The sequence below is a fragment of the Meles meles genome, chromosome 3, assembly GCF_922984935.1.
Source record: "Meles meles chromosome 3, mMelMel3.1 paternal haplotype, whole genome shotgun sequence".
NCBI lineage: Eukaryota > Metazoa > Chordata > Mammalia > Carnivora > Mustelidae > Meles > Meles meles.
Window position 1 is genome coordinate 166,687,087 of NC_060068.1, and position 26,136 is coordinate 166,713,222.

Consider the following 26,136-nt stretch of genomic DNA (forward strand, 5'->3'; position numbering starts at 1 on the left):
CTCTTGGTAGTAAAGAGGACCTGATCTAGTCCTTTCCAAGGAGATCCAGGTGCAGTCCTTGTTCTTAGTGATTCCAAATCAGAAATATTAGAGATTGGCAGTCAGATATTTGAGGAAACTAGAAGAATTCTGTATCCAGTTCAGTTTATAGGTTCATAACAAAACCTCCAAGATAAATAACAAGATTATAATTTAAAATAGCCAAATTTAAAATGATTTAAATATAATTTAAAATAGCCAAATCATAATTTTTCTCTTTACGATGTTATTCCCACTTTTTTGGAAATATTTTATTTATTCTTTAGAGAGAGAGAGCACACAAGCAGGGCAAGAGGCAGAAGGAGAGAGAGAAGCAGACACCTCACTGAGTTGAGAGCCCAATGTGGGGCTTGATCCCAGGACCTCGAGATCATGACCTGAGCCGAAGGCAGATGCTTAACCATCTTAGCCATCCAAGCACCCCAACCCCATTTTTTTTAACCAAAGATAACCCTGGCAAAACTAATTTGCTTGCATTAAACTTTGCCTGATTATTTCCATAACTGTAAGAAGAATAGTGATTGACCATATAAGATCTTTTTAAGACTGCTTTATTAGAACTTTTCATAAGGAGTCTCAGACTGACCTCTCAAAAGCCTCTGAGGCCAGAAAACCAAGCCAAAGACTGGCCATTAGATTTACCTGTAATATCATTTCAGTCAAAGCCTTGGTAATATAATCAATGTTTCCAGTTGTGTGAGAGAGAGAATTGAACTTATGCAAATAGCTAACAATGTTGTAATGAAAAGAAAACTCAGGAGTTTCCAAATTCTGGAAGGATCAAGTAGGGAGAAAAGATAAATGGTTTCACCATAGATAGTTTAAGAAAAGGGTTTCCTTAAATTTGGAAAGATCAAGTAGGGAGAAAAGATAAATGGTTTCACCATAGATAGTTTAAGAAAAGGGTTTCCTTAAATCTGGAAAAACAAAGCATCAAGGAACTAGCAGTATTTCAAGAGTCATAAATATTATGATCATTGTCTAAGTTAATTAAATCGTGGGTAATTAATGTTCGTTTTGCTTGAATCCATGTTCGCCACTAGTTCTGGAAAATCTTACCTAGTTCAGTTTTATAATCTTAAAGTTGTCAGACATTTGTACATGTCAGAAGTCATACATTTTCTTAAAAATAAGACACTCTTGCAGGGACATTTTTGTAGAAGCATCAGAGTAAAACAATTACTCTGCGAGTGATAAAAGACTTAAAATGTCCATGGTTAAAGATCTGATGAGAAGTTCATTACAGTGTAGTTGATAAGGAAATTTGGTTACTTCTGTGACATACAACATTTTAAGATAACAAAAATGGCTGATAACATTATATCAGGATATATCAGAATTTCAAGAATTTCATACAATTTTTGGAATGCTTATATGAATATATACCTATACAAATATAAGGTAGACAAAGTTTGTATTACTTCTTACTGGCTAGTGATTTCCATGTAATTTAATATATAAATACACCTAGTTCATTTAATCTCCTTTTTACAAGAGAGGACAATTTTTATTCAAATATAATAAACCAATAGTTTTAAAAGTTTAAGGTATACAATATAATGATACAACAATTCTATGCATTTCTTAGTGCTCATCAAAATAACACTATTGTTTGATTACTACAGCTCTGTAGTATACCTTGAAATTGGGATCATGATATCTCCAGCTTTGCTCCTCTTCTTTTTATTACTATTTTTTTTATTTTTTATTAACATATAATGTATTATTAGCCCCAGGGGTACAGGTCTGTGAATCGCCAGGTTTACACACTTCATAGCACATACCTTACCCAATGTCCATAACCCAACCACCCTCTCCCTAGCCCCCTCCCCCTGGCAACCCTCAGTTTGTTTTGTGAGATTAAGAGTCTCTTATGGTTTGTCTCCCTCCCAATCCTATCTTCTTTCATTTATTCTTTTCCTATCCCCAAACCCCCCACGTTGCCTCTCAACTTCCTCATATCAGGGAGATCATATGATAATTGTCTTTCTCTGATTGACTTATTTAGCTCAGCATAATATCCTCTAGTTCCATCCCCGTCATTGCAAATGGCAAGATTTCATTTCTTTTGATGCCTGCATAGTATTCCATCCTGTGTGTGTATGTATATATATATATACACACATACATACATATATGTATATATACACATCACATCTTCTTTATCCATTCATCTGTTGATGGACATCTAGGTTTCCTAGTTGGGCTATTGTGGACATTTCTGCTATAAACATTCAGGTGCATGTGCCCCTTCAGATCACTTTGCTCCTGTTTTTCAAGATTACTTTGGCTTTCAGGTCTTTTGTGCTTCCATACAAATTTTAGAATTATTTGTTTTAGTTCTGTGAAATTTGTTGTTGTTGTTGTTGTTTGTTGTTGGTATCTTTATAGGGATTTCATTAATCTGTAGATTGCTTGAGTAGTATGGGCATTTTAACAATATTGGTTCTTCTAATCCCTCAGCATAGAATGATTATATTTCCATTTGTTTGCGTCATCTTCAATTTCTTCTATCAGTGTTTCATAGTTTTTGGAGTACAGGTCTTTCACCAATTTGGTTAAGTTTATTCCTATGTATTTTATCTTTCTTGGTGCAATTGTAAATGGGATTGTTTTCTCAATTCTCCTTCATACCAATTTTTTTTTTTCTAGTCGTTCCAGGGACTTCTTGAATGTCTCTTATAAAGTGAGTTTTAAGTCAAAAAGACTTTACTTAGAATTTGAATTTTGGGAAAGTTTGTTAAAAATATCAAAAAGTTTGAACATTTGATGAAATAGGATCATAAATTATTATGAAATAATACTTAATTATCTATTTGACCAAAATGGCCAAAAAAAGATTTTAAAGGCAAATACAGAAGGTTACATAGTTGTTAGCAAAATTTAGCTTTTAATATTGGAAAGATTCAGTCTTCTTAAGTAATCAAAGACATGATTAAGATAATACAAAGCAACGGACATTATTTTGGTAAAATATGAAATACTTGTTTGCTAGGCAGATTACTTTAAGGGGAAAGACAAAGCCTTTATAATCTATTACAAAGAAAGAATAAGAGTCCAAGAAAACTTTGTCATTTTAACAGAGAAAACCATAGTTTAATTTTTATTAGCTTACTTTTGATATTAAATCTCATTCACTTAACTAAATTCGTTCTGATTTTAGCCAGCCCTGACCACATGCACACAAGTTCCTTTCCAAAGATTTACTTTGCACAAGCCTTCTACAGTTTTCTTTTTCTTCATTAAAGCACACATTTTACTTTGCTGACATGTGGAGATGTTTCTCTTATTATTTCCAGTAGCTTTAATTACATATATTAATTAGAATTATTAACCCTTTGAAAGTTTACTTTCTACTGAAAACCAAGAAGTAAACAACTGTGAACTGTTTGTTATGACAACATTCTTTAGATTGGCAAATTTAGGGAAATATTTAATAATTTCTAGAAGTATATGTTACAAGATTTTTTCCTTTGGTGCCCGTGGTTCTTGGTCACACCACTTCAAAGAATAAAGAGGTAGGTGAGGCAGAGTGATGGACAGCAAAGCAAGGTTTATTGAGTGGTAGTACAAAGCTCCCAAAGAAGGAGGGGATCTGAGGACTGCCACCACACTTTCTAAGTCTAGGGGTTTTTATGTGCTTTGTTGGCGAACTCTTTTCATCTTGGTTAACCCTAGCAGCACCTGTCATCCAGTCAGGTTTTTGTCATCTATCATATCATGTGGAAAAGGATGGAGGGCTCCTTTCAAGGTGGTGTAAAATCCTTTTAAGGGTGGTTTCCCCTTGGGGAAAAGGGAGCTTGTCCCTGCCAGATTTTCTTACAACTATCTTTCATCCCATATATCTTTTTCAATTTTTCTAATGTAGCATTAACATATCCAAATATTCTTTAGTTTCTCTGTAATAAGAAGCCAGAGTAGATAAACCTATGTTCAGTAACAAATATTTCAGTGTTTTATCTTATTTCAAAATGATCTAGGTTTTTAATGACTGTCCATCATCTAATTTAACTTGGCAAAACTCTAAGGATTTAAGCCACCAAAAAGATTTGGGGGAACTATTTAATTAGACATAAATATTGCTGAGAAGTTCATTATAAACTTATTATCTTATATCTATTTAATTAACTTTTTCTTAATTATATTTAAATTAATCATGAAAAATTTCACAAGACATTAAACAACTAACCATCTTAAGTTATCCATTTTGTCCACAAATTCTATAAGCGATAACATGAACCTATTTGACCTTTAGTAAGCCTACGCAGAACGAAAGTATTATATTCAATGCTGATAACTCTAAAGACATGCCTATTTCAATTAAACCAACAAACTTAAACTAGTTTTAATATCGAATATTTTCCCAGATCATGGGAACCTAAAATTCACTTGGATTAAATTTCTATTATATTTCTGAGAACTTAATTTTATGTAAGTACTTAATTGTCTTTGATTAAACAGACCTCTTTTGCCAATTAATTTTGACAATTCCACTTGGAGGCAGGAAATACCACATATTTACAACATATATAGACACATGAACATACAGCCAGACACAAAAAGAGACTCTATAGCTTCCAATTTTAACTTGCTGCCACAAGGGTGCCCGGTAGCTGAGTTGGTTTAGTGTCAGAGTCTCGCTTTCCACTCGGGCCATAATTTCCTGGGTCCTGGGATTGAGCCCCAGGTGGGCTCTGTGGTCAGCAGGGAGTCTGCGTCAAGATTCTCTCTCTCCCTCTGCCTTTCGCCTCCCAACCCCCAGCACATGTGCCCTGTCCCCCAAGCAGTCTCTCTCTCTCTATCTCATGCTCAGGCTTTCTTAAAAAAAAGAAAGCTGAAGAATTACTTCCCTGAAGTTTGCATAACAAATAGATGGTCTAGATAAGGGTTCTAGAGAAACCCTGGGTAGAACATTTACACCTCAAAGGCATAGGGAAAAAAAAAAATGAAAGCTCTTCCTCGAAGGACTTCTGTTTCCCAAAGGCAAAAATGTTTGTAACACTTGCACTTTGAGATAAACAGGAGGTTTTGGCATTGGTAAAAAAGGATGATTACATTAGGAATTGTTTGTGAAGCCACACTTCTGATCTCCTAAAGACTGGATCTGTGAAACAAGGACAACAGTTTTTAATTCCTCAAAAAGTGGGTTGCTACCTAAATGATATCAAAGACCAGCATACCCACCCCCCTACATTGCAGTGTTTTCCCTCTGGGTACATTTAGCATAGGGAGAAGCCTAAAAAATTCCTATTGGGGTCTGACTGTTAGGCTCCAATTTGATCAAATTTCTGATCGTTGAATTATTAAATCTTTTTTCAAATATCTTGTCAGGTTTCAGCTTGAGCAGTCAATATTTCTGGCAGTATTGAACAATCCCATTAATTTTAGTTTCTCCTCGGTTACTTAAGAGTATATTATAATGGCACTTTACAGAAAATCTCTCAGAATCCTGTCAGCTTGTGGGGGGGGGGGTGATGTGGGTGGGAGTCCTCCTTCTGAAGTCGATATGGAGACATTCAAACTGATAGTGAAGATTTTGCATAGGTCTCTTGAAGATGATCTTTTTTTCTGGTGTCCCAGTTGATTATTACTGAGACACCAATCCTTGGACGCACATTTTGATGATGGACTCCTAGGACAGTGCAATGTAGGAGGCCTATGTGTTCCTTTTACGTCTTTAACTTTTCATTAGCTTTTTGCAATGAATCTTGCAGTGAGGCTATTTTGGAATCTTGAAGCCTTTTGGAAGCTTTTACATGACAATTAAAATAAGTAGCCCATTCTATTTGTTTGATGTGGGAACCCTTACTTTCAGGTGCACTTTTTAAATAAAAGATCTTGTCTAACTGGAATATTTCCCATAGTGGCCATTGTAATTATAGGTGGTCTTTGATAAAACTTTGCCATTTTTTTGGTAAATATCTACAGTTTCCAAGACCACAGTTTTTTTATTTATTTATTTATTTATTTATTTATTTATTTATTTATTTTTTCAGCGTAACAGTATTCATTCTTTTTGCACAACACCCAGTGCTCCATGCAAAACGTGCCCTCCCCATCACCCACCACCTGTTCCCCCAACCTCCCACCCCTGACCCTTCAAAACCCTCAGGTTGTTTTTATAAATAAAATAAGCAGATGTTCCAGGTGGTGCATTCAACTCTTTGTATGTAAAGGATTGCATTTCTTTTAGTTAGGCCTTTGGGTTTCTCAGAGCCAAACCAATACCCGAGAGGGACATGTCACAGTGTCTTACTGATAAAGGATAGTGGGAAGAAAGACAGTAGGGACAAACCCCCTCGGTCCTAATAGGGAACCACCCTTAGAAAGGTTTTACACGGTTCTGGAAGGAGCCCTCCATCCTTACCCACAGGATAGGTAGATGAGAAAGCCTGATAGGATGACAGGTGCAGCTAGGGTTCATCAGATTCAAACAGCCTGCAAACAAACCCATAAAACCCCTTAGACTTTGAAACTGTGATGGCAACCCTGTCAGATCTCCACTATCCTCAGGAGCTTTGTATGATCACTCAATCTGGCTTTGCTGCCCACCACTCCTCCCCTGGTTGACCTCTTCATTCCTTGAAGTGGCTGGACCAAGAAGAAATCCTGCAACCTGACAGTACCTCAGAATTGCATGTAAATTGCCTTGAGATTGGTGGGCAACCTAGTAAAATTTACTTCAAACAAAGTTACCTTCCCTTAAGAAGCAGGGGGTTTTACGGGGCAGATTACCTCACTAGTGCTAACCAGGAAATTCCAGCCTAACTGATTTAAAATTCCACTTCTGAAAGAGGTTGAAACTGCAATTTAGTCTTGGTTGGCTGTCCTGTGGTCAAGTTTTTGGTTTCTTTCCTTTTGCTTTTTTTCATTTTCTTCTTCGTGATCATCTTCTTGTTGTTCTTTTCTTTCCTTTTCTTCTTACTTGCCTTTCTTTCTTTCTTTCTTTCTTCTCCTCCTCCTCCTCCTCCTCCTCCTTCTTCTTCTTCTTCTTCAACAGTGTGCAGTAGAGAGTAGCATCTAGACAAGTCAGAGAGAAAGGATCAATGAACTCCATATATTAAGCCCATAGAGTAATTATCACCTTGAGACATCTTTGTTTGAGGCAACAGAAATTGGTTCACTGTCTTTGCTTCGCAGTGGCAAATTCATGAAATACAGGAGTTAGGTTTAAGGTTTTGCTACAACAGGGGGGTAAATTTTCTTCTGATGTGGGCTTACTGGGACCAAGAGAGGATCATTCCTAAGGCATTCCAAGAACTACTTTAACTCCTGAATAATGATGGTTAAATATTTTATTGAAAAATGTCTCTGTTAAAACTTTCAGAAATTTTTCTAGAGTCAAATTCTTGAACTGTCAGGTTTGCCTAGCATCTTTAAATAATTATGAATTTTATATAGTATGAAGCAGAAAATTTTAGGTGTAAAGTTAAGTCACATCTAAAAGTATGTTTTTAAGGTAATGAGTTATGTATAAGTTTATTGTTGATATTTTAATAATTTCAAGATTATATAAATTATTTTCTCACTTTTTTTAATACAGAAAAGAAGACCTCCTTTTGTATTATTTCAAATTAAAAGACCATTCATTTAAAAGATGGGGTAGGAAGACTAGAAATACTCTTTTTATTTTATTTTTTAACTTTAGGAAATGCCCTTGAAAAATTACTTAATAGGCCACAGGCATAATCACCGTGAAAGTTATCCATGATGCAGGTAGCCTTGGAGTGGTCCTCATAATATGGAATCATTTGTAATGACTAACATATCTGTCAGTCTAATAAGATGTCTTCTCACAAAGACAGACCCTTTCATTGTCATTTATAGGAAATAGACCTTTTCAGGAGCTATGCTTAGAAGCACACACACAGCCAAGATTAAGTAAGTAACGGTGGAAACCACAGCCTTTGTTAGCTCTCCGCTTTGGAGACACACTTACTGGGTATTTCACACACAAGTATCCCCTCCTTTGATATATGATCATTAAAAAAAAAAAAAATCTCCTTTTTGCTAAAAGGAATGTCTGACTCCAGAGACTCATCTCAGGCTTGAAAAGTCTTTAGAAAGCCACTTTGGCTCTACAAAAGTTTAAGAATGATGGACAGATATAAATTTTTAAAGGCTGTGCCCGAAAATCGGTGTATGGAATAGAACACACCCCTGGTGATGTCCTTCGTCACAAATATGTCTTCTTTGAGGCTCACTTGTTTCCACAGGCCACGGACACCCCAGCAGAAGTCTGCTGTTCTTGGTGTTTTAATGACTCCATCCGTGCTGCGGCAAGTGGTCCCAGCTTGATAGCTCAGCACAGTTTTTCCTTGAAATTTAGGCTTTGTTTCATGCCTGGGGGGAGTTGTTTCTCTTTCACTTAAGAACCGGAGTCCTTCAATCTCCTTGCATTTCTTTCGTTGTGATACAGCACTTTAAAAGCTCCCCGGCTGACAACTGTGGCCGGAGGCTGGGATCTGCTGGGAGCGGCATCCGGCATTGAAAATAATATCTGTTCATCTGTTCGCCAAAGGACTGCGGTGTTAGAGGGTCCTGGAATGGATTTTTAGGATTACACCGCAGTAGTGTGAGTTAGGAAGTAACACACGCACATGCCTTTTAACTGAATGATGGATTTTTAAAAATCCATGATTTCATCGTGTATACGGACCACAGGCATGAGAATATTGTTGACTGTGTCCCCACAATTCAAATGCTACTTAGCAGATACTTAGTGTAGAACTATGCAATGAATGGATCTGTCTTGTCCCAAAGCCCATCTTTTCTTTTCGCCTATTTGATTATGCTTTGATTAAGTATACTGAAGCTGTCCCCCAAATTGGGAGTTGTCAAGGAGGCCTAACAGGCTGTCTTCTCCTCTGGCTGATGCTGGCTTGCATGCCCAGATCAAGCTAACTACAGAAAAGCCTTCACAGCTGGAATCCACCTTACCTTCCTCTCTGTAGGACACCTGCTTCGGGTCACCTGGCCTGTCTAGCACCCTGCTGGGTGGATTTGCTGGGCTGTCATGCAGTTTCTTAATTCTCAGCCACCATCCAATTTTCTTAGCATATTAACTCTGCCAGTGTTTGCATTTTCCCTCCTGTCTCTGCCTAGAAATTATTTGTCTCTTTTCACTTCCTGGTGTGTGAATACAGGGAGTCCTCAATCTCCTGTTTGAAAAGGGACTAAGTTGACCTGATAGCTTTAATGCATAAACTTCACAGAAGCTCTAAAGGAGTCACAGTAAACTTAAGCTGGCCTAATATTGAGAAAGCTGCTTAGCTTTGGAAAAAATAATTTGGAAGCCATCTCTGTAAGCTTATATTCCTTCTCTTGCTAGGATTTGAAACCTTTGGTGCTTTCAACTATTTATGTAATATATATGGGACAGTATAGAATAGCATCTAAGAGCATGACCTCGGGAGTCAGGCTGCCCAGATTCAAACCTGCCTGCTATGCGTTCATTTGTGGACCACGGCTATCTTCCTTAAGTTCTCGTTCTTCCATTTCATTTGTGATCGGGACATAATAATAAACCTCCTTCATAGAGGTGCAAATGCACATGCCTCTGTAATATAAATTATTTCTATTGTTATTAATAAAAATAAAGGGTTTGGGCAGCACAGGGGATAAATGGCCAGACTCATGCAGAGGGAAATCATGTAGGTCCTGTTAAGCTCATGTGTATCGTATTAAAAATCCTATTTTCAAGATGAACTCTCTTAGCAACTTTCAAATGTACAACCCTATTATTAACTATAGTCACCATGCTGTACATTATATCTCCAGTGTGTAGTGAGAAGGCTCTACGGTGTTAATTACAGATTTTTCCACTACACTGTGATATGTGAATTTCTAAAAAGCTTTGCATTCTGTAGAATTTATATTAAAACAGCAGGATTCAGGGCACCTGGGTATCTCAATCATTTAAGTGTCTGCTTTTGGCTCAGGTCATGATCCTGGGGTCCTGGGATATCGAACCCCAAATCATGGGGCTCCCTGCTCAGCCGGGAGTCTGCTTCTCCCTCTGCCGTTCCCTGTTGCTCCTCCCCCCACTCATGGATGCATGCTCCCTTTCACAAACAAATAAATAAAATCTTAAAAAAAAAAAAAGCAGGCAGGATTCATGAGAAAAAAAATAAGATTATGTGCAAATCCCCCAAACTTGTGAAGTCACCCCTAGCAATCATCATCCTCATGGAAATATTAATAAAAAGAGACTACTAGTAAGTAAATTTCCCTTTATATATAATATTCTGTTTTAGGGAGAAAGGAGAAAGTGATTTGATGACAGGGATAGAAGTAAGATTAAGCCTACTTCGAGAAAGAGAAAGGGACAGGGCTGGTCATAAAAGTGAGAAAACACACCATAATGAGAGTCCAAACAGGGTCAAAGGAAAGATAGAATGTGAACGTAAGGGAAATGGGGATTCTATTCCACACTGCCCTCCACGGCTGCAGTTAAATCCTGCGTTATTATGATATTTTGTGTTTGGCCGTCATTTTTGGTGATGTGAGTCATTGATGTGCTGAGGAATTATCTTATGAAACAACACACTTTGCATGTTATAATCACGCTCTTCTCTTACTTATCAGTCCTTTACAGCCAATTCCCTCACATGGTAGACACACATTCTAGGGTAAGAGAAGAGGAATGATGTCCATAGATTAGAATTTCTGAAAGGTTACTCCAGTAGCAGATCAAATCTCAGAATTTGGACACCTTTGAGGCCAAACAGGAAAGGGCAGCTGGAACGGGACTGGTGGCAGTGATGATGAATTTACCCAGATGTCCAATATCAAAAATCCCTACTCTACACTCAAAAGACACTTGCTTAAAGACACAGCCTTAGGTATCAATGCTTTCTAAACTCTTGAATTTTGATACTTCACACCCCCAAAAAAGTGGAGGAGAAAAATTTCACGGAATAGGAAAGCAAAAATACAACCTAATTATATATACTAGACTAGGTTTGGGAAGTCCGAGTTCCTGCCATCCAGTTTTTCTATTCATGTTTATCTCCCCAGCCGTTCTGCATATGCCTAGACTAGGATTACCATGAATATGGGGAGAAGCATGGAAAAAACGGAAAGGTTAAGAAATTAGAACACTTTGGATGTTGGTGTTAGTGCTTCACACTTGAGAACAGATGAGAAAATACATGTACTCTGCCTACACAAGCTTATTGAATATAGTGGCAAATATTCTCTGACCTCTTAAATGTATTGTCACATAGACATGATACATTCATGTAAGGTATTTGGTTTTGAACGTTAAGAATAAATTTTTAATTGGAAACCACAGTTTGTGTTTTAAACTCTTATTTGAATCAGTGCTGTCCAGTAAAAAATAATGCAAACCACAAATGTGAGCTGCATATATAATTTTAATTTTCTACTAAACACATTGAAAAAGCAAAAAAAGAGATAAGTGAAGTTAATTTTTATATTTATTCAACCTAATATATCCACAATATTATCATGTCAACAAAAAATGAATATAGAAATTGAGAAATTTCACGTTCTTCCTTTTCTGGTATTAATTCTTTGAAATTTGGTATGTAAATTAAAAATCTCAAATTGCCACATTTCAACGAAATAGCCACATGTGGCTAATTGTTACCATATGGGACAATATAGGTATAAGTTAACTTGTTATGGGCCTTATTTTGCCAGAATGAAAAGCTACAATTAAATATATGCCTATGTATGTTTTTGTCAGCATGGAACAATCTCATCCCTTCACACAATAGAAAAATATCATACCCTGTTTTCTTTTTTTGGGGGGGGGGGAGTATCCTTATAGAATGCTTTCAAAGTATAACTTTTGGATATTTCCCATCTCATATCTTATTTCAATGATTCCCACATTCAATGCTTAAATTTGAACATTTGTGAGGAATGCATTGTAATTTTTGTTATGTTGTATATGCCTGGATGACCATTGAACTGCATCGTAGCTGACGAGTTGACAAGATGCCATGTTTCATAGATGTTTAATTAAACATATATTGATTTTGATTTTAGTTCTCTTGTTTTGGAAACATTATCTATAATTTCTGGCCTCCGACATTTTTGGCTCTTGAAAAATTCCACTTTTAGGCTGTTGGCTTTGAGCTCTGAGTGCCAAATGCACAAAACCATGCTGGCTGGAGCCACATGCTGGCTGCTCACAGAGTATAGGCTGTTCCTGTTCCTTTAGTTCTCAGTGCAATTGTCACCTAAAAATGGCTTTTGCTAACTTAAGTTTTGCCATCCGGATAGTCTGTCTGTTTGGACTTATTTTATTTTATTTTTTTCCTTCAGAGCATTGGTAAATTTGGTCACATATATGTATTTGTTATTTACTCATTTTTTAAAAGATTTTATTTATTTATTTGACAGAGAGAAAGATAGATTGAGCACAAGCAGTGGGGAGAGGCAGAGGCAGAGGAGAAGCAGACTCCCCACTGAGCAAACAGCCAGACCTGGGGCTTGATCCCAGGACCCTGGAATTATGGACTGAGCTGGAGGGAGCCACTTAACTGGCTGAGCCACCCAGGGACCCCTGTATTTGTTTTTTAAATATATTTTCTGTTTCTGATTTAAGAGGGTCAAGGGTTGTGTATTATTTTCTTATCTACTGTATAATAAAGAATTTTGTAGACACTCAATAAACCTTAGATAAGAATTTCTTATCTAAGAATTCTAGAATTCTAAAAAAAGAATTTCTTGTTGTAAGGAAGAGGTCAAAGCTCACTTTACCTAAATGCAGAAGAGAGGTTGTCAGTCTGGTAGGGATCCAAGGTTGCTCTGAGCTGCATAACTTAGAAAAAATAATCCCCATGTATTCGGACTAGAGAAACAATTCTTTTTAAGTTAAAGCTTCTAAAGCCTTATAAAACCACCTGACATTTTACCGGTCATATACGTTTCAGTAATGTCATTGGCTTACATTTAGTAATTTATCTTGTTCTTTCCTGGATGATCTGATTCTTTCTATTTTCTAATTTTAGGGAATTTTTTCTCTTATTTTTTTTTCTTTTCCTTACTTTCCAAATGTGCAATTCTCAATGTTGGTGTATTTTGCTTCTTCCAGAAGCTATTTGGCAACGTCTGGAAAAGTTTTTGATTGTCACAATTGGGAGCAGGGGAGGATGCTACTGTCACGTACTGAACAGAGGAGAGAAATGTGGCTTAAAGTCAAATGCACAGAATAGCTCCCCAGTAACAACCATTCAACTCCAGATGTCAAAGGGCGACATTGTGAAACCCTCCTCTAATCTAGTTCACATTAAAAATAGTGATCTGTGTTTTATCCTTAAAATGATGATTAAATTGGAAAAATATTGCTTCTGTTTATGATACACCTTTTGCATCATCATAACTGAAGCTTTTTCCATTGTAACTAAAGTTAGTTCATGCAAGTTTACAGGGTGCATAGCAGTGACCATTTATCCCTATAAGGCTTTCCCAGGCTTTCCTCTTTACGTCTTTAAACGTTGGTAGACACAATGAGAGTTTTGATGAGTATCATCATGTCATTCTGTCGATTTAATGTATCTTTGTTAATCTGTTTTATAGGTCCCTTTAGATGGGATGTAATACAGCAGAAGCCTTTTCATCAAAAGGATTAATGCCTGCATTATCATTTCTGCAATAAAACAGAAAGTCAAGTGGTGGAGGCCACAGACACCTCAAACCTGGATTCCACAATTCTACATTAAGTGCTGGAGTTTTTATTACTCTGCTGTTGGAAAGCCTTTGCCAATGCTTACAAGGAACTGCTTATCCCTGCTTCTCTGGGTCCTGTTTGATGGAGGTCTCCTAACACCCCTTCAACCACAGCCACGACAGACTTTAGCCACAGAACCAACAGAAAATGTTATCCACCTGCTGGGGCGCCGGTCACATTTCCAACGAGTTAAACGGGGCTGGGTATGGAATCAATTTTTTGTGCTGGAGGAATACATGGGCTCCGAGCCTCAATATGTGGGAAAGGTAATCGCATTTCTTTTGACAACCACTTGATAGCAAGGGGGATTATGCATTGTGTATTGTGTGTGGATGTTTTGCACAGGAGTTGAACAAACCAGTGACTAGAACACTGGGATTGAAATCCAGGAGACCTGGTTTCTCTTCCTGACTCAGTGGCCCGGGTAAGCTTTCGAATATCATTTAATCGTTCTTTACCTCAATTCTGCCTGGTTATTTTAATGAAATGAATATATATATTTTCCTAATTTTTTCTTTAATTTTAACATTCTTTGCTATAGACAAAACGTTAAGATATTAAGTGTCATTAAAAGTGGTGTTATAGCACATTATTGCTCACAGACATTCTGAAACTATTTACCAAGAAGAGACATAGGGAAAAAAAAAAAAAACAGGCATAAATATTCTAAACTGCTGTTGATATCCTTGAATGACCAAGATGCCTTCCTTCCCCTACCCCTTAAAAACATGACATACCATTTGAAATGTGGTTTGAAGTATTTGATGTGGCTTGCTTATACTTCATAAATTATTTATTTATTACATGTTTTGCAAGCTCTTTATGAAGCTATGTATGGCCAAAGTAATAAGTGTTGGAACCCAAGTACATACACTTCAGTCTCCGACACAGCATGCCACTTTTAAATCTTACTGTAAATTCACAGAAATTTTTTTTCCACAAAATAATTGATGGTAACTCTTCCTTTCTGCACATTTATACTTTACTGCTATTTTCCTTACACAAAATTTTTGGCCTTTGTCTAGAATAGATATAATTTATCATTGCCACCAATTTTTTTTCTAGAAAAATGAATATTTTATTTTGTTAGTTAACTGTCTTTAAATCTAAAAGATTTTGTCATGGTTTTAATAAAAATATATATGCTTAAAAACAAAACAAAGCAAAATAGAGCAGAACATATATGTTTGAAGAGAGTTTAGAATAAATCCAAAAAGAGAAATGGAAAACTATAGTAGAAGTCCTAGGAAGCTGATCTAGAAGAGTGTCTCTATTGCACATTAATGTCCTCAGAGCTTTCTGGAAGCCTAAACTAATGAGAAATAGGATGAGTCTTATGATTCCAGTGGTAGGTCAAAAGAAGCAAATCCATCAAGATTTAAGTTATTTGCATTATATTTTTTGAATTTACCTTTTAGAAATATATTTACAGAATACCAAATAATATAGTGGAAAAATCTTCCATAGAGCCTTTGTTGAAAATGAACAGACAGCCAGGGTTTTGCTGAGGTATATGGGGCCCCAGGCAAATATTTTCTGTGGGATATCTATTGCTATATAAAGTTGGAGTCATGCCAAGTCAATCTTTGAGTACCATTTTGGCAGTCTAATTTTTAGTGATTTTGTAAAAAACACATGATGTCATTAGCACAGGCTATCTCCATGACAGACCACTTGTTAGGAATCGGGATCTAGTCATATGACCCTGGGACAACTCCATACATGTTAGTCCTGGAGCTCCACAGAGTATCTGATAAATCCCAAATTAAGTAGAAAGTCAGAGAGTGCCTTCAAGGGGACAAGTGGACACTAAGGCCCAAGCAGTGACACCCCACCCAGACAGCATTGCTGTCCATAAATAGACCTTGGAAAAAGAAGGGTCTCAGGAAATTTTGAAGAAAGCACTCCAAAACATAGAAGCTCTGACATTACTCTGCATTGCTTTTGCTTATATGATTCCTCTATATGACCGTGAAATATAATAATCTGTATGGTGACATAATTTCATGTTCTGGAACACTTGTTTCTTATGAGTTAACATAATATAAGGATCAAGTTTTGGAATCTAAGGCAGATGGATAGGTAGCATAGCTCTGAAACTCTGCCTCGTGGGTATTAATATTCTCAGCTCTGCTTATGATGGAAACTAGACATCATGTTGAGGTTCCTGGCAAGAGTATAATGAGAAAGTATTCTCTCTGGTTTTGATTGAAGCAGATTCATAGCCTTTAGTTCCCTGAATCCGAAGTGAAAAGATTGTTGAAAAATTAATGAAACCAACTTTTATTCTATCTTAGAAAGAGTCGCATTTCACCTAGGAATTGCATATCCAAATTTTGTTTGATTCTCTGGAATCATATCTTTGTAATTGCTAATATAGTATAGAATCCATCCAATTCACTTCAAAGATGAATTAGCATTTATACATAGACTTTAAAGGAGTAGATCTAAAATCTACTAATAAATGAAAATATTATTTTCAGTCACACATTTGTAACGCGTGATGAAAACCTGTGGCTCTCCCACAATGCATGTTCCTAATGCAAATGAAACAATAGTAGCCACAGTTTCCCTTCCATATGGAAACTAAAGTTTAATTAAGTTTGTCTCGGTGAGTCTAGATGTGGGAATAGTAGTATAACATGGGGACCAATTCAAGTCATTATTTGCATGTGTGCAAACATACATAAATATTTTTATGCTTCTTTTTTTTTAGAAAGGCAATGAGAGTTCTCAAAAAAATAAAATATCGTAAATAATATAGAATTCAAGACTAAGCAGGGAGGCAAATGCAAAAGTGCCGAGCATTGTGGTGGGAGTGGATCAGTTAAATACATAGTAGATGAGTGAAATAAAACTGAACTTCCATAATTGAGCTTCATATTTAATCTTGGGTATTTTACAGCATCACCATCTATGGGAAACAATAATTTGTACAGTTCCTATTACTGAAAGTTCCACTTATTGAGAAGGAAAATATCTATGTCCCTAGCCTCAAATCTAAAAGAATTTATACATGTGGAAATGTATAGTCAGGATCCTGAACAGCGTAGTGGACATTAGCATCAACAACTGCTATATTTAAAAGGAGCAGATGTTAATGTGGACATTCCTTCAAGAAAGACCACACTGTGGTGTTGCTTACAAGGAATATTACTTTAGTTTATATACACATAAATCATAAGAGCTTCCAGAGGTAAAGCCAGTAATTCCCTCAAATAGACATATTGGATTTTTAACAATGCTTGGATAAATGTACGATGCATAGTAACACAGAAATTAATTTGATCAGCACAAATTTTAATTCAGGTGCTATCAATCGCTCACAATTCCCTCTAAAAACAGAAACAAAACAAAACAAAAGTCCACCTATTATTATTTTTTTAAGATTTTTATTTATTTATTTGACAGAGAGAGAGAGAGATCACAAGTCGGTAGAGGCAGGCAGAGAGAGAGGGGGAAGCAGGTTACCAGCTGAGCAGAGAGCCTGATGCGGTGCTCAATCCCAGGACCCTGAGATCACGGCCCAAGCCTAAGGCAGACGCTTAACCACTGAGCCATCCAGGCACCCCCAAAAGTCCACCTATTATTAAAGACACACACACACACACACACACACACACATACACACACGGTGTACATAAACACATACTCACAGAGTAAGCTGGATGCTTGCCCCAACATGTATAACTGGATGCCTATATCTGTGTAGTACTACTTTATATCATAGCTTCTAAGCTATGTATCAAGAAAATGCTGCCCAGTTATCCTCAAAGAATAATTTAGGAAATTGAATTGTCATTTCAGAGGATCTCTGTTAGCAGTAATTCTTTTTTTTTTTTTTTATTTTTTCAGCGTAACAGTATTCATTCTTTTTGCACAACACCCAGTGCTCCATGCAAAACGTGCCCTCCCCATTACCCACCACCTGTTCCCCCAACCTCCCACCCCTGACCCTTCAAAACCCTCAGGTTGTTTTTCAGAGTCCATAGTCTCTTATGGTTCGCCTCCCCTCCCCAATGTACCCGAATGTTTATAGCAGCAATGTCTACAATAGCCAGACTATGGAAAGAACCTAGATGTCCATCAACAGATGAATGGATAAAGAAGATGTGGTATATATACACAATGGAATACTATGCAGCCATCAAAAGAAATGAAATCTTGCCATTTGCGACGACGTGGATGGAACTAGAGCGTATCATGCTTAGTGAAATAAGTCAATCGGAGAAAGACAACTATCATATGATCTCCCTGATATGAGGACATGGAGAAGCAACATGGGGGGGTAGGGGGATAGGAGAAGAATAAATGTTAGCAGTAATTCTTACATTTAAATTGTTTAAAATGGCAAAAAGATAAAAAAAGGAAACATACATAAACCCTAAATTCTGGAGGCATTGAGAATGCATTACAATTTGAAAAAGGGTTAAACCTGGTAAGGATCTATCTAATTATGAAGGTCACTAGATTATAATTATAATCACTAAGCTTTACTTAGTGCTTACCTTGGGCACGGTTTTAATTGCTTTACATTCATAAAATTATGTAATCCTCAAAACACATATGAAGAAGATATCTAGTAGTCCCATTTCACATATCAGAAAACCTAGACACAGAAGAGACAGGTAACTGTCCCAGGGCTCCACAGACAGTAAACGCTGAAACTAGGATTTTAAGTAAGGAAGTTTAGCCTCATTGCACCAGAAAATACCACAGATTGTTATCTTCTAAGGATATTAAGAGCTAATAATAATTTCAATATTCTGTTGAAAGTACTATAATGGAGATCCTATTAGGGGTGGTGGAGACAAAGGCAAGTCTATGACTACGTCCAGGAGATGGAGGAGTTTAAGAAAGCCTTCACAGATGAGGGAGCACCTGAGATGCGTCTTGAAGGATGACTCCATTTTTTCAGAAGAGAGAGTCTGAGGGAAAGTTTTATAAGCATTGAGGCTTGAAAATTCTAGATGAGGCTTAGATAACCATATTTCAATATAGTCAGAGAACATGAAGCCAACTGTTTCAGGTAGATAAATACAGAAAATATTATGTTCAATTCTAATATCAAGATCAGTATTTATTTGTTTGTTTATACATTGGGGTATAGTTGACAAATAACATTATATTAGTTTCAGGTGTACAACATAATGACTCAATATTTGTATACATTGCAAGATGATCACCACAATAAATCTAGTTAATATCTGTCATCATATATCATTACAAAATTTTTTCTTGTAGTTAGGACTTTTAAGATTTACTGTCTTAGGGGCATCTGGGTGGGTCAGTCGGTTAAGCGTCTGACTCTTGGTTTCAGCTCCGAGTCATGATCTCAGGGTCCTAGGATCAAGCCTCTCATTGGGCAGACCCAGGGTCTGCTGGAGATTCTCTCTCTCTCTTCTCATTTCCTTCTGCTCCTTTCCATGCTCACTCACTCTCTCTCCCTCTAAAATAAATAAATAAAGTCTTAAAAAAAATTTACTCTCTTAACAACTATCAAATATTCAACAGAGTATCGTGTGGTATATTATAGTTTTGTTTGTTCGTAAAGGTCTCATGATCCACAAAGATGTCTTGACTGAGGATTCACATGGACAGAGTTGCAGTTGTAAAATGAGCACTAAAAGTGCCACTCGAAAGACCCATCGGAGGTCGGGGACAGACATGGAGACAGGGAGAACATAAAGGTGAAGGTTACAGTAGGCCTGACCAGGAAGTAATGAAGAGAATGGGACATTAGAATTGAACATTTGAAAGGTGGACATATTATGAAATATTTCGAGATCTGTCTGTCATGGGAATATAAAGGATGAGACAAGACATTAACGGATAATTGCATGCAGAGAATGAAATAGTGGGAGAAGTGAAATAAGTGACTCAGATTTCTGACTTTGTTTTCCTAATATCCAGTATAGAACTGGAATTAGAGTAAGAAACAAAATGATTACTGTTAGACATTGTATATCCACAGTTACTTTTATTTTTTTTAAGATTTACTTATTTTAGAGAGAGAGAGTAGGGAGAGAAGAGAAAAAGACGAAGAGAGAGAGATAGAGTAATCAAGAAGACTCCCCGCTGAGCACAGAGCCTGGTGCGGGGCTCACTCCCAGCTCCTGCAACCATGACTTGAGGCAAAATCAAGAGCTCCCCACTTAACCAGCTGAGCCACCCCGGTAGCCCTCCTTAGGTGTACCCAGGTGAAGTATCTCACAGATATTTAGATATGTTAATTTAGAGTTCCCAAAAGAAGCCTGTGATAGAGATAGAGAAACAGGAGTAAGTGGTCTACAGGTGGTAGTCAAAATCACACAAATAGGGAGCAGGGAAAAACTGCAGAGAAGGAATGTGAACCCTGACTTTTAACGGAAGAGCAAGTGAAGAAGAATTAGATAGATCTATATAATAAGAAGCAAAACACAAATATTAAAAGAGTGCAATGGAGAATAAACTGAAAATTTGGGGAGTAAGAAATGACAAACAAGTGTTGAAATTCACAGGTCAGTTAAATAATGACTGTAAAAGCCTCTTCTGGTTTTGTCAGTGAGCCAGAGGTGACCTTTGTCAAAATGGTTTACATGATTTTCTTTAGACCTTAAGGAAAAAGAAAGGAATGGGTATAACCAATAGATTTCAAAAGTATAGTTGAAAGAGATTGATCTATGCCTTATTTATATGCCTGGCTTGATCTGATTGGCATTCTATTAGAGTTCTCCAAATAAACAAAACCAAGAGGATGTGTGTGTGTGTGTGTGTGTACATATGCATATATGTATATGAATTCATGGAGAAACAAAGAGAGAGATAATTTTATTTTAAGGAATTGCTTCCCCATGATTGTGGAGATTCAAATCCAAAATCTGCAAGAGAGGCTAGCAAGCTGGCAACTCAGGGAAGTTGCAAATAACAAGTCAAGGCAATGGCAGTAGAATTTCTTTTCTTTTTTTGAAATTATATGTAGAGCTCGGTTTTGGATTAATAAAATAAGGAACAACAAGAAAAAAAAAACAAGAAGAGATAGCATGATAGCTTATTAAAATAGATTAAATTGCATTGCAAAAATAATTTGTCTATCCAGAATTTCTCTTAAACTAATAGAATATTAAAAAAAATAAGCTAACACAAAACTAAGATGGTATTTCGATTCATGTATATAATCCTTTGTACCCAATAAAAAGGTAAATTATAGCATAAAGTTATACTAAGGTGTTTCAAAGATGTTTCCTTGGCTCAATATTCTATCTATCTATTCTCTATTTGACTCATGAGTCAGGTAGTTTTGTTACTTATTTATTTATTTAGTTAGTTGTGTGGTCTTTTGAGAAGCCTATTTTCATGGTGCAATTTACTCCTAAAATTTGAGCTTTTGATATCAGAGTAATTCTTTTTCTGTTGAGAGTCAATGTTCATATTATCTACCCTATCTTAATACAAAACTGAATGCATCCTCTTGACTCCTGCCTGACTTACATGCCTGAGAAACTTGCAGTGTATTCATGTACTTTAAGTCAAGATCTTGTTTCCAATCCATTCGGCTGTCAAATGGCCTAACCGTGATGCTAATCAAAGCATCATTAGCTACCTGCTCTTTCCGCAGCATAAAACCAGAAGGAGCCATTCTCACTTTTTCTAAAAGCCTTTTTAGGTAAACCTGATTATTTTATTGCACACCTTGATTCTTAAACATATCTCCAGTGTTATAGTTTTTCTCAAAAAATGATGCTGTGTTTGAAATAGTCATCTTAGATATGATTAGATAGCAATACCTTTAAAAGGAAAATTGACATGGAATCTGAACAAATAACACTATATACTAAAGTTCTTATCAAACAGTTAATGCCCATTGTATGTCAGTTCTTCTCTCTCCTTTACAATTTATTTCTTGCTTCCAGCATACTAGTTGTTCATAATAGCTATGCCATCAAGGTTTAATGTGTTTACTTTAATTGAATTGGCAGGACCTTGAATGAAATTCAACTATCTTTAAATCAATATACAAATCCCTAAAGACAGCATTTCAAAAATAGCTGGACAGCATGAAGATTTGATAATCACTTACCGTTTCTTTTTCTCCTTCTCCTCTTCCTCTTCCTCCCATTGCCGTCTTTCCACCCTCCCTCTAATTATTTTTCTACCCTTCTGTTTCTTCTAACCATTTCTTTGTATTATACGTGACTGTAGCCCAATATAGTTACTTAAAAGCTAGGGTAAAGAGTTGGGAGGCTTTGATTCTAATTCCAGCTCTTCTAATAATGACCCACATGAAACTACTTAAGCACATGTGTGTCCATTCATATGACTAATAATGTAGTGTGATGTATCACATACCCAGATTTTATTTTCATCATGAAGATCTTAAATGCATATGTCCCAAACTTTACAATACAGTTCATTGTGTGTGCATGTATGTATATGTGCACATACGTTTAGACATTTTTTCCCGGTAAAATACTAGTTGGATTCTTCGGGAAACAGTGCTCTCTCTGTGGCTAACATTGATGAACCCCTACAACTTGCATATTATATCAGGTGATAAGACCTAGGATCCAATGCAGTGATTGGGGAAGTAATTGGAAAGGCCACCATATGAATGGATAACAGAAAAATAGGAGTGATCTGAATAATAAAGATTTTGAATTTAATGTTCTCCACTTCTAACAACATTGACTTTGTGAATATATGTCACAGTTATGCCATTCAAACATGCACTTGAAATATAAATGGATTATATTGGTACACTTTTAACATAATCTATATGTATGTAAGGATCTTTCCTGTTTCTTAACTCTAAAAAGGGAGAAACCACTGTCATAAAAAATACCATCTGTATATATTTCATTGTTCATGAGGCACCACATAGTCCATGCTACTGACATTTAGTCAATAGAAATAACATAGGAAATTACTATGATAAAAGAGTATCTTTTCTACTCCTGCATTTCCCATAGAGATTGCATAAAGGAGATTTTCTATAGAGCTTGTATCAGCGTTAACACTTTAGAGTAGACTTTCAATGCCTAGTCACACCCATTAAAGCACGCTGTTGCTTCTTATTGTTGTTGTTTTTATGTTAACCTTCAAGAACCGTTAGTCTAGGGGTGCCTGGGTGGCTTAGTCGGCTAAGCGGCTGCCTTCGGCTCAGGTCATGATCCCAGGATCCTGGGATCTACATTGAGCTCCTTGCTCAGCGAGGAGCCTGTTTCTCCCTCGGTCTGCTGTTCCCCCTGCTTGTGCTTCCTCTTTCTCTCTCTCTGACAAACAAACAAACAAATAAATAAATAAATAAAATCTTTAAAAAAAAAAGGAAGAAAAGACAAGAACTGCTAGTCTCTGACAGTTTCATGGATGTTAGAAGACTTGAGATGACTGGATCAGAGAAAAGGGACATTACTGCTCCCAGCAAAGCAAGCAGCATGAACCTCTGCATATTTGACTCAGTTCCCACTGACCGATGGGCCCTATGGACAAAAGAGACCCAGATGGATGCCAGCACTTTCCATGGGTTGCATTTATTGAGAGGAAGCCTGATAACACCTGCCGTTTGTCTGGGAGGGAGACGTTACCTATGTTTTAGTGGGTAGGAAGCATGCTTGACCTTTACTTTGGAAGAAGACACTATCTCATCTTTTCAAAGTTAGTTGCTATAGATACATTCTTGAAAATATAATCTTGAAAAAAGGTCATTTAGTGCTTTCTGGGCAAGACCTGCAGGGCTGTGAGAGATGAGGAAAAATGGTCTCCCGGTGCTTTTAGTACATTGCCTTACTAAACTGACACCATGTTATGTGGGGACAAGTTAAAAACAATTTAAAATACTTCAGCAAGTGAACTGAACTGCTTTTCCAGTAGTCAAATCCGTCCTCTCAGAGCATGCATTCTCTTTCATTCTGAATCTAGACTTAGGATTATAAATAAAAAGAAGGTTGGACCTCAAGGTTAATTCGGGCTCTTAGTGATGTTAATCTCACAAATTAACTATCTTCTCAGTAAGTATAACCTTTTCAGTATACCTATGTATTTTTCTTATCCAGATGATAGGAGATAACTTATTTTTTTGCCATTGGTATGAATAATTGTTTGGAAGATGGGAGATAGCCTTATAATTATACTGATGGTCTCACTCCTTGATTAAAATGTCTGAATGACTTTTTCATCACAAACAGTGATTTATTGTGATAAAAGGTGTAGAGTTATATAGAATTAAATTTCTCTTTATTTGACAAAGTATTCAGTGCTATTGAATTTTGAAATGACCAGAGAGTTATAAGATGTTATGGTATTTTAGGCCATTTATTATAAAGGATTTCAGATTGTAATTCATAATGTCATAATGTCGTTTTCAAAGTGCTGGGCACTAAAAGAGAACAATGGTATTTTCCCATGATATATAAAAGGCTCTAAATACAACTTTTTGCTGAGTAGACTTAGACACTAAACAAGGAATTGGTAGTATGGAAAGATGGAATTACAGTTGTTGACCATGTCAGCTACTGTTTTAACTTTTGAGGTCATCCCCAAAGGAACAGTAATGTCACTTTAAAAGGCAAAATCAATCAATCAATAATAATAATAATAAACTGATACACAAGGAAAAGTGCACTTTGAAAATAAACCCAGACAATAAGACATGATTCAAATCAACCCTCCAGTAATTTTTTTGCTTTGATTAAAATATTTTCAGCATCAAATAGAGAAATATTTAAACTATTTTTATTATCCATTATGTGATTATAATCAGAAAAAAAAAAACCCTAAATTTCTGTGCCCAACATGGGGCTCGAACTCACAACCCCGAGATCAAGAGTCTCATGCTCCACAGACTGAGCCAGGCAGGCCCCCCAGAGCATCTTTTCTTTGTTTCACAACTGTCTACAAATTAGAACATTGAATGTTTCCCTTAAAGCTGCAGTTACCTTCATGTAGTGCCACTGTATTCACTTAAGTGGAAACACACAGTGTTTGTGCAAGCTTTTGGGTATCCAGCACAGTAATTTGATGTAAATGTTTAAACTGTGCATTTCACGGAAAGAATCTAGATTTCGTATTTTAGAAAGCCAATGTTTAAATTCAAAGTTTAGAAGGATTAGTTATGATATACATTTTTATCAATATGTGCAATCATGTGCTCATTAATTTGTCAGGAATATTTCTGGGTTTTGCCTCCACTGATTAAATTGTTCTGTAACATACAATCTTTGATTAAGTATCAAACTTTAGTTATTATATGGGATATTGAATATATTTAAGAAATAATTATCTAATTTTTTATTATTCAGTCTGTTTTGAATGATAGTCTTATTTGTATTTCCAAGGTGATGCTTTTATTAATATTTATGAATACATACTAAGTGAAATTTTTTGGATCAAACAATGATCAAGAGTAGCTATTAAATTAATAATTATGTGACTGAGTAGGGAAATATTTCAGTTCAATTAAGTAAAATAATTGCTTACAGAAAAATAACTATGAATGCTCTCAACACACGATGTTTCCTGGGTGAGAATTTTGAAGAACAAAGAAGATATAGATAATGGATAAAAGCTGGGATTGTGAGAATTTTAGGATGAGTAAAATGTGAGCTCAGACAGAGTGAATTTTGTCAGGAGTGAAAATTACAGGTTTCCATATACTCCCTTTAAGTACCAGGTTTCAAAAATCCAGACCTACAAAATCCGATGATTCTTACTTGCTGTTTTGAGATTATAAGAAAACAAGTCTTCATATACCTATGGACTGGGATGTCCAGTCCTTCCCGTGTGATTGGCACGTGTCATGAGTCAGTAGCCCGTGCAGCTGCTTCTGCGGGGAGTGATGGACAGGCTGCTGCGGCAGTGTCTGCGTCCCAGGACGACCTGGCCTTGCACAGCAGGTCTCTGCTGACTCTCTAAGGCCGGGGTTTCTCCTTGTGATGCAAAGCAATAATCCACTTGGGTTTAGGGTTATGCCTGATGTCAGAGTGAAATTATTAATAGCACCCATTTTTACTTTCAAAAGTGTTCTTGTTGGATGACAAATTATATGTCTACCCTAGCGTGTACATCATTTAGAAAACTGCCTGGGCCTCAAAGGCTGTGACCACATGGTTATGGCTCTATTAAATCACACACATACACTCAGCTATTTTGCCCGGGGCATGCCCACTGCAGTTGATTGGCAGAGTGTCTAGAGTCAGCCGCATTCTAGGCCTAAAATAACATCATTCTCCCTTGGTCTACTATTGGTTTTGACACAGAATTTTCCTGATCATTAAGGTGATTTTTCTCTTAGGGGCACCTTTATTCTTACGACCATTCGGCGTTAGTCAATGGTTAGTCAAAGTCTTCTTACCTTGAACTTACTTAATCACGTTAATAGCCTCTACGTTACTGCCAGAAAATTATTCAGTTTTTTT

General features: G+C 36.5%; 1 protein-coding gene across 1 annotated transcript in view; it reads left to right on the plus strand.

Annotated features, from left to right (window-relative positions):
• Positions 1-26,136, plus strand: part of CDH12 (cadherin 12) — a 1,016,740-nt gene that overhangs the window by 744,256 nt on the left and 246,348 nt on the right. The window contains exon 3 of the mRNA XM_045998702.1: positions 13,594-14,010. Within this exon, the coding sequence (XP_045854658.1) occupies positions 13,780-14,010 (231 nt within the window). The 5' untranslated portion in view covers positions 13,594-13,779. The remainder of the gene's footprint in view (positions 1-13,593; positions 14,011-26,136) is intronic.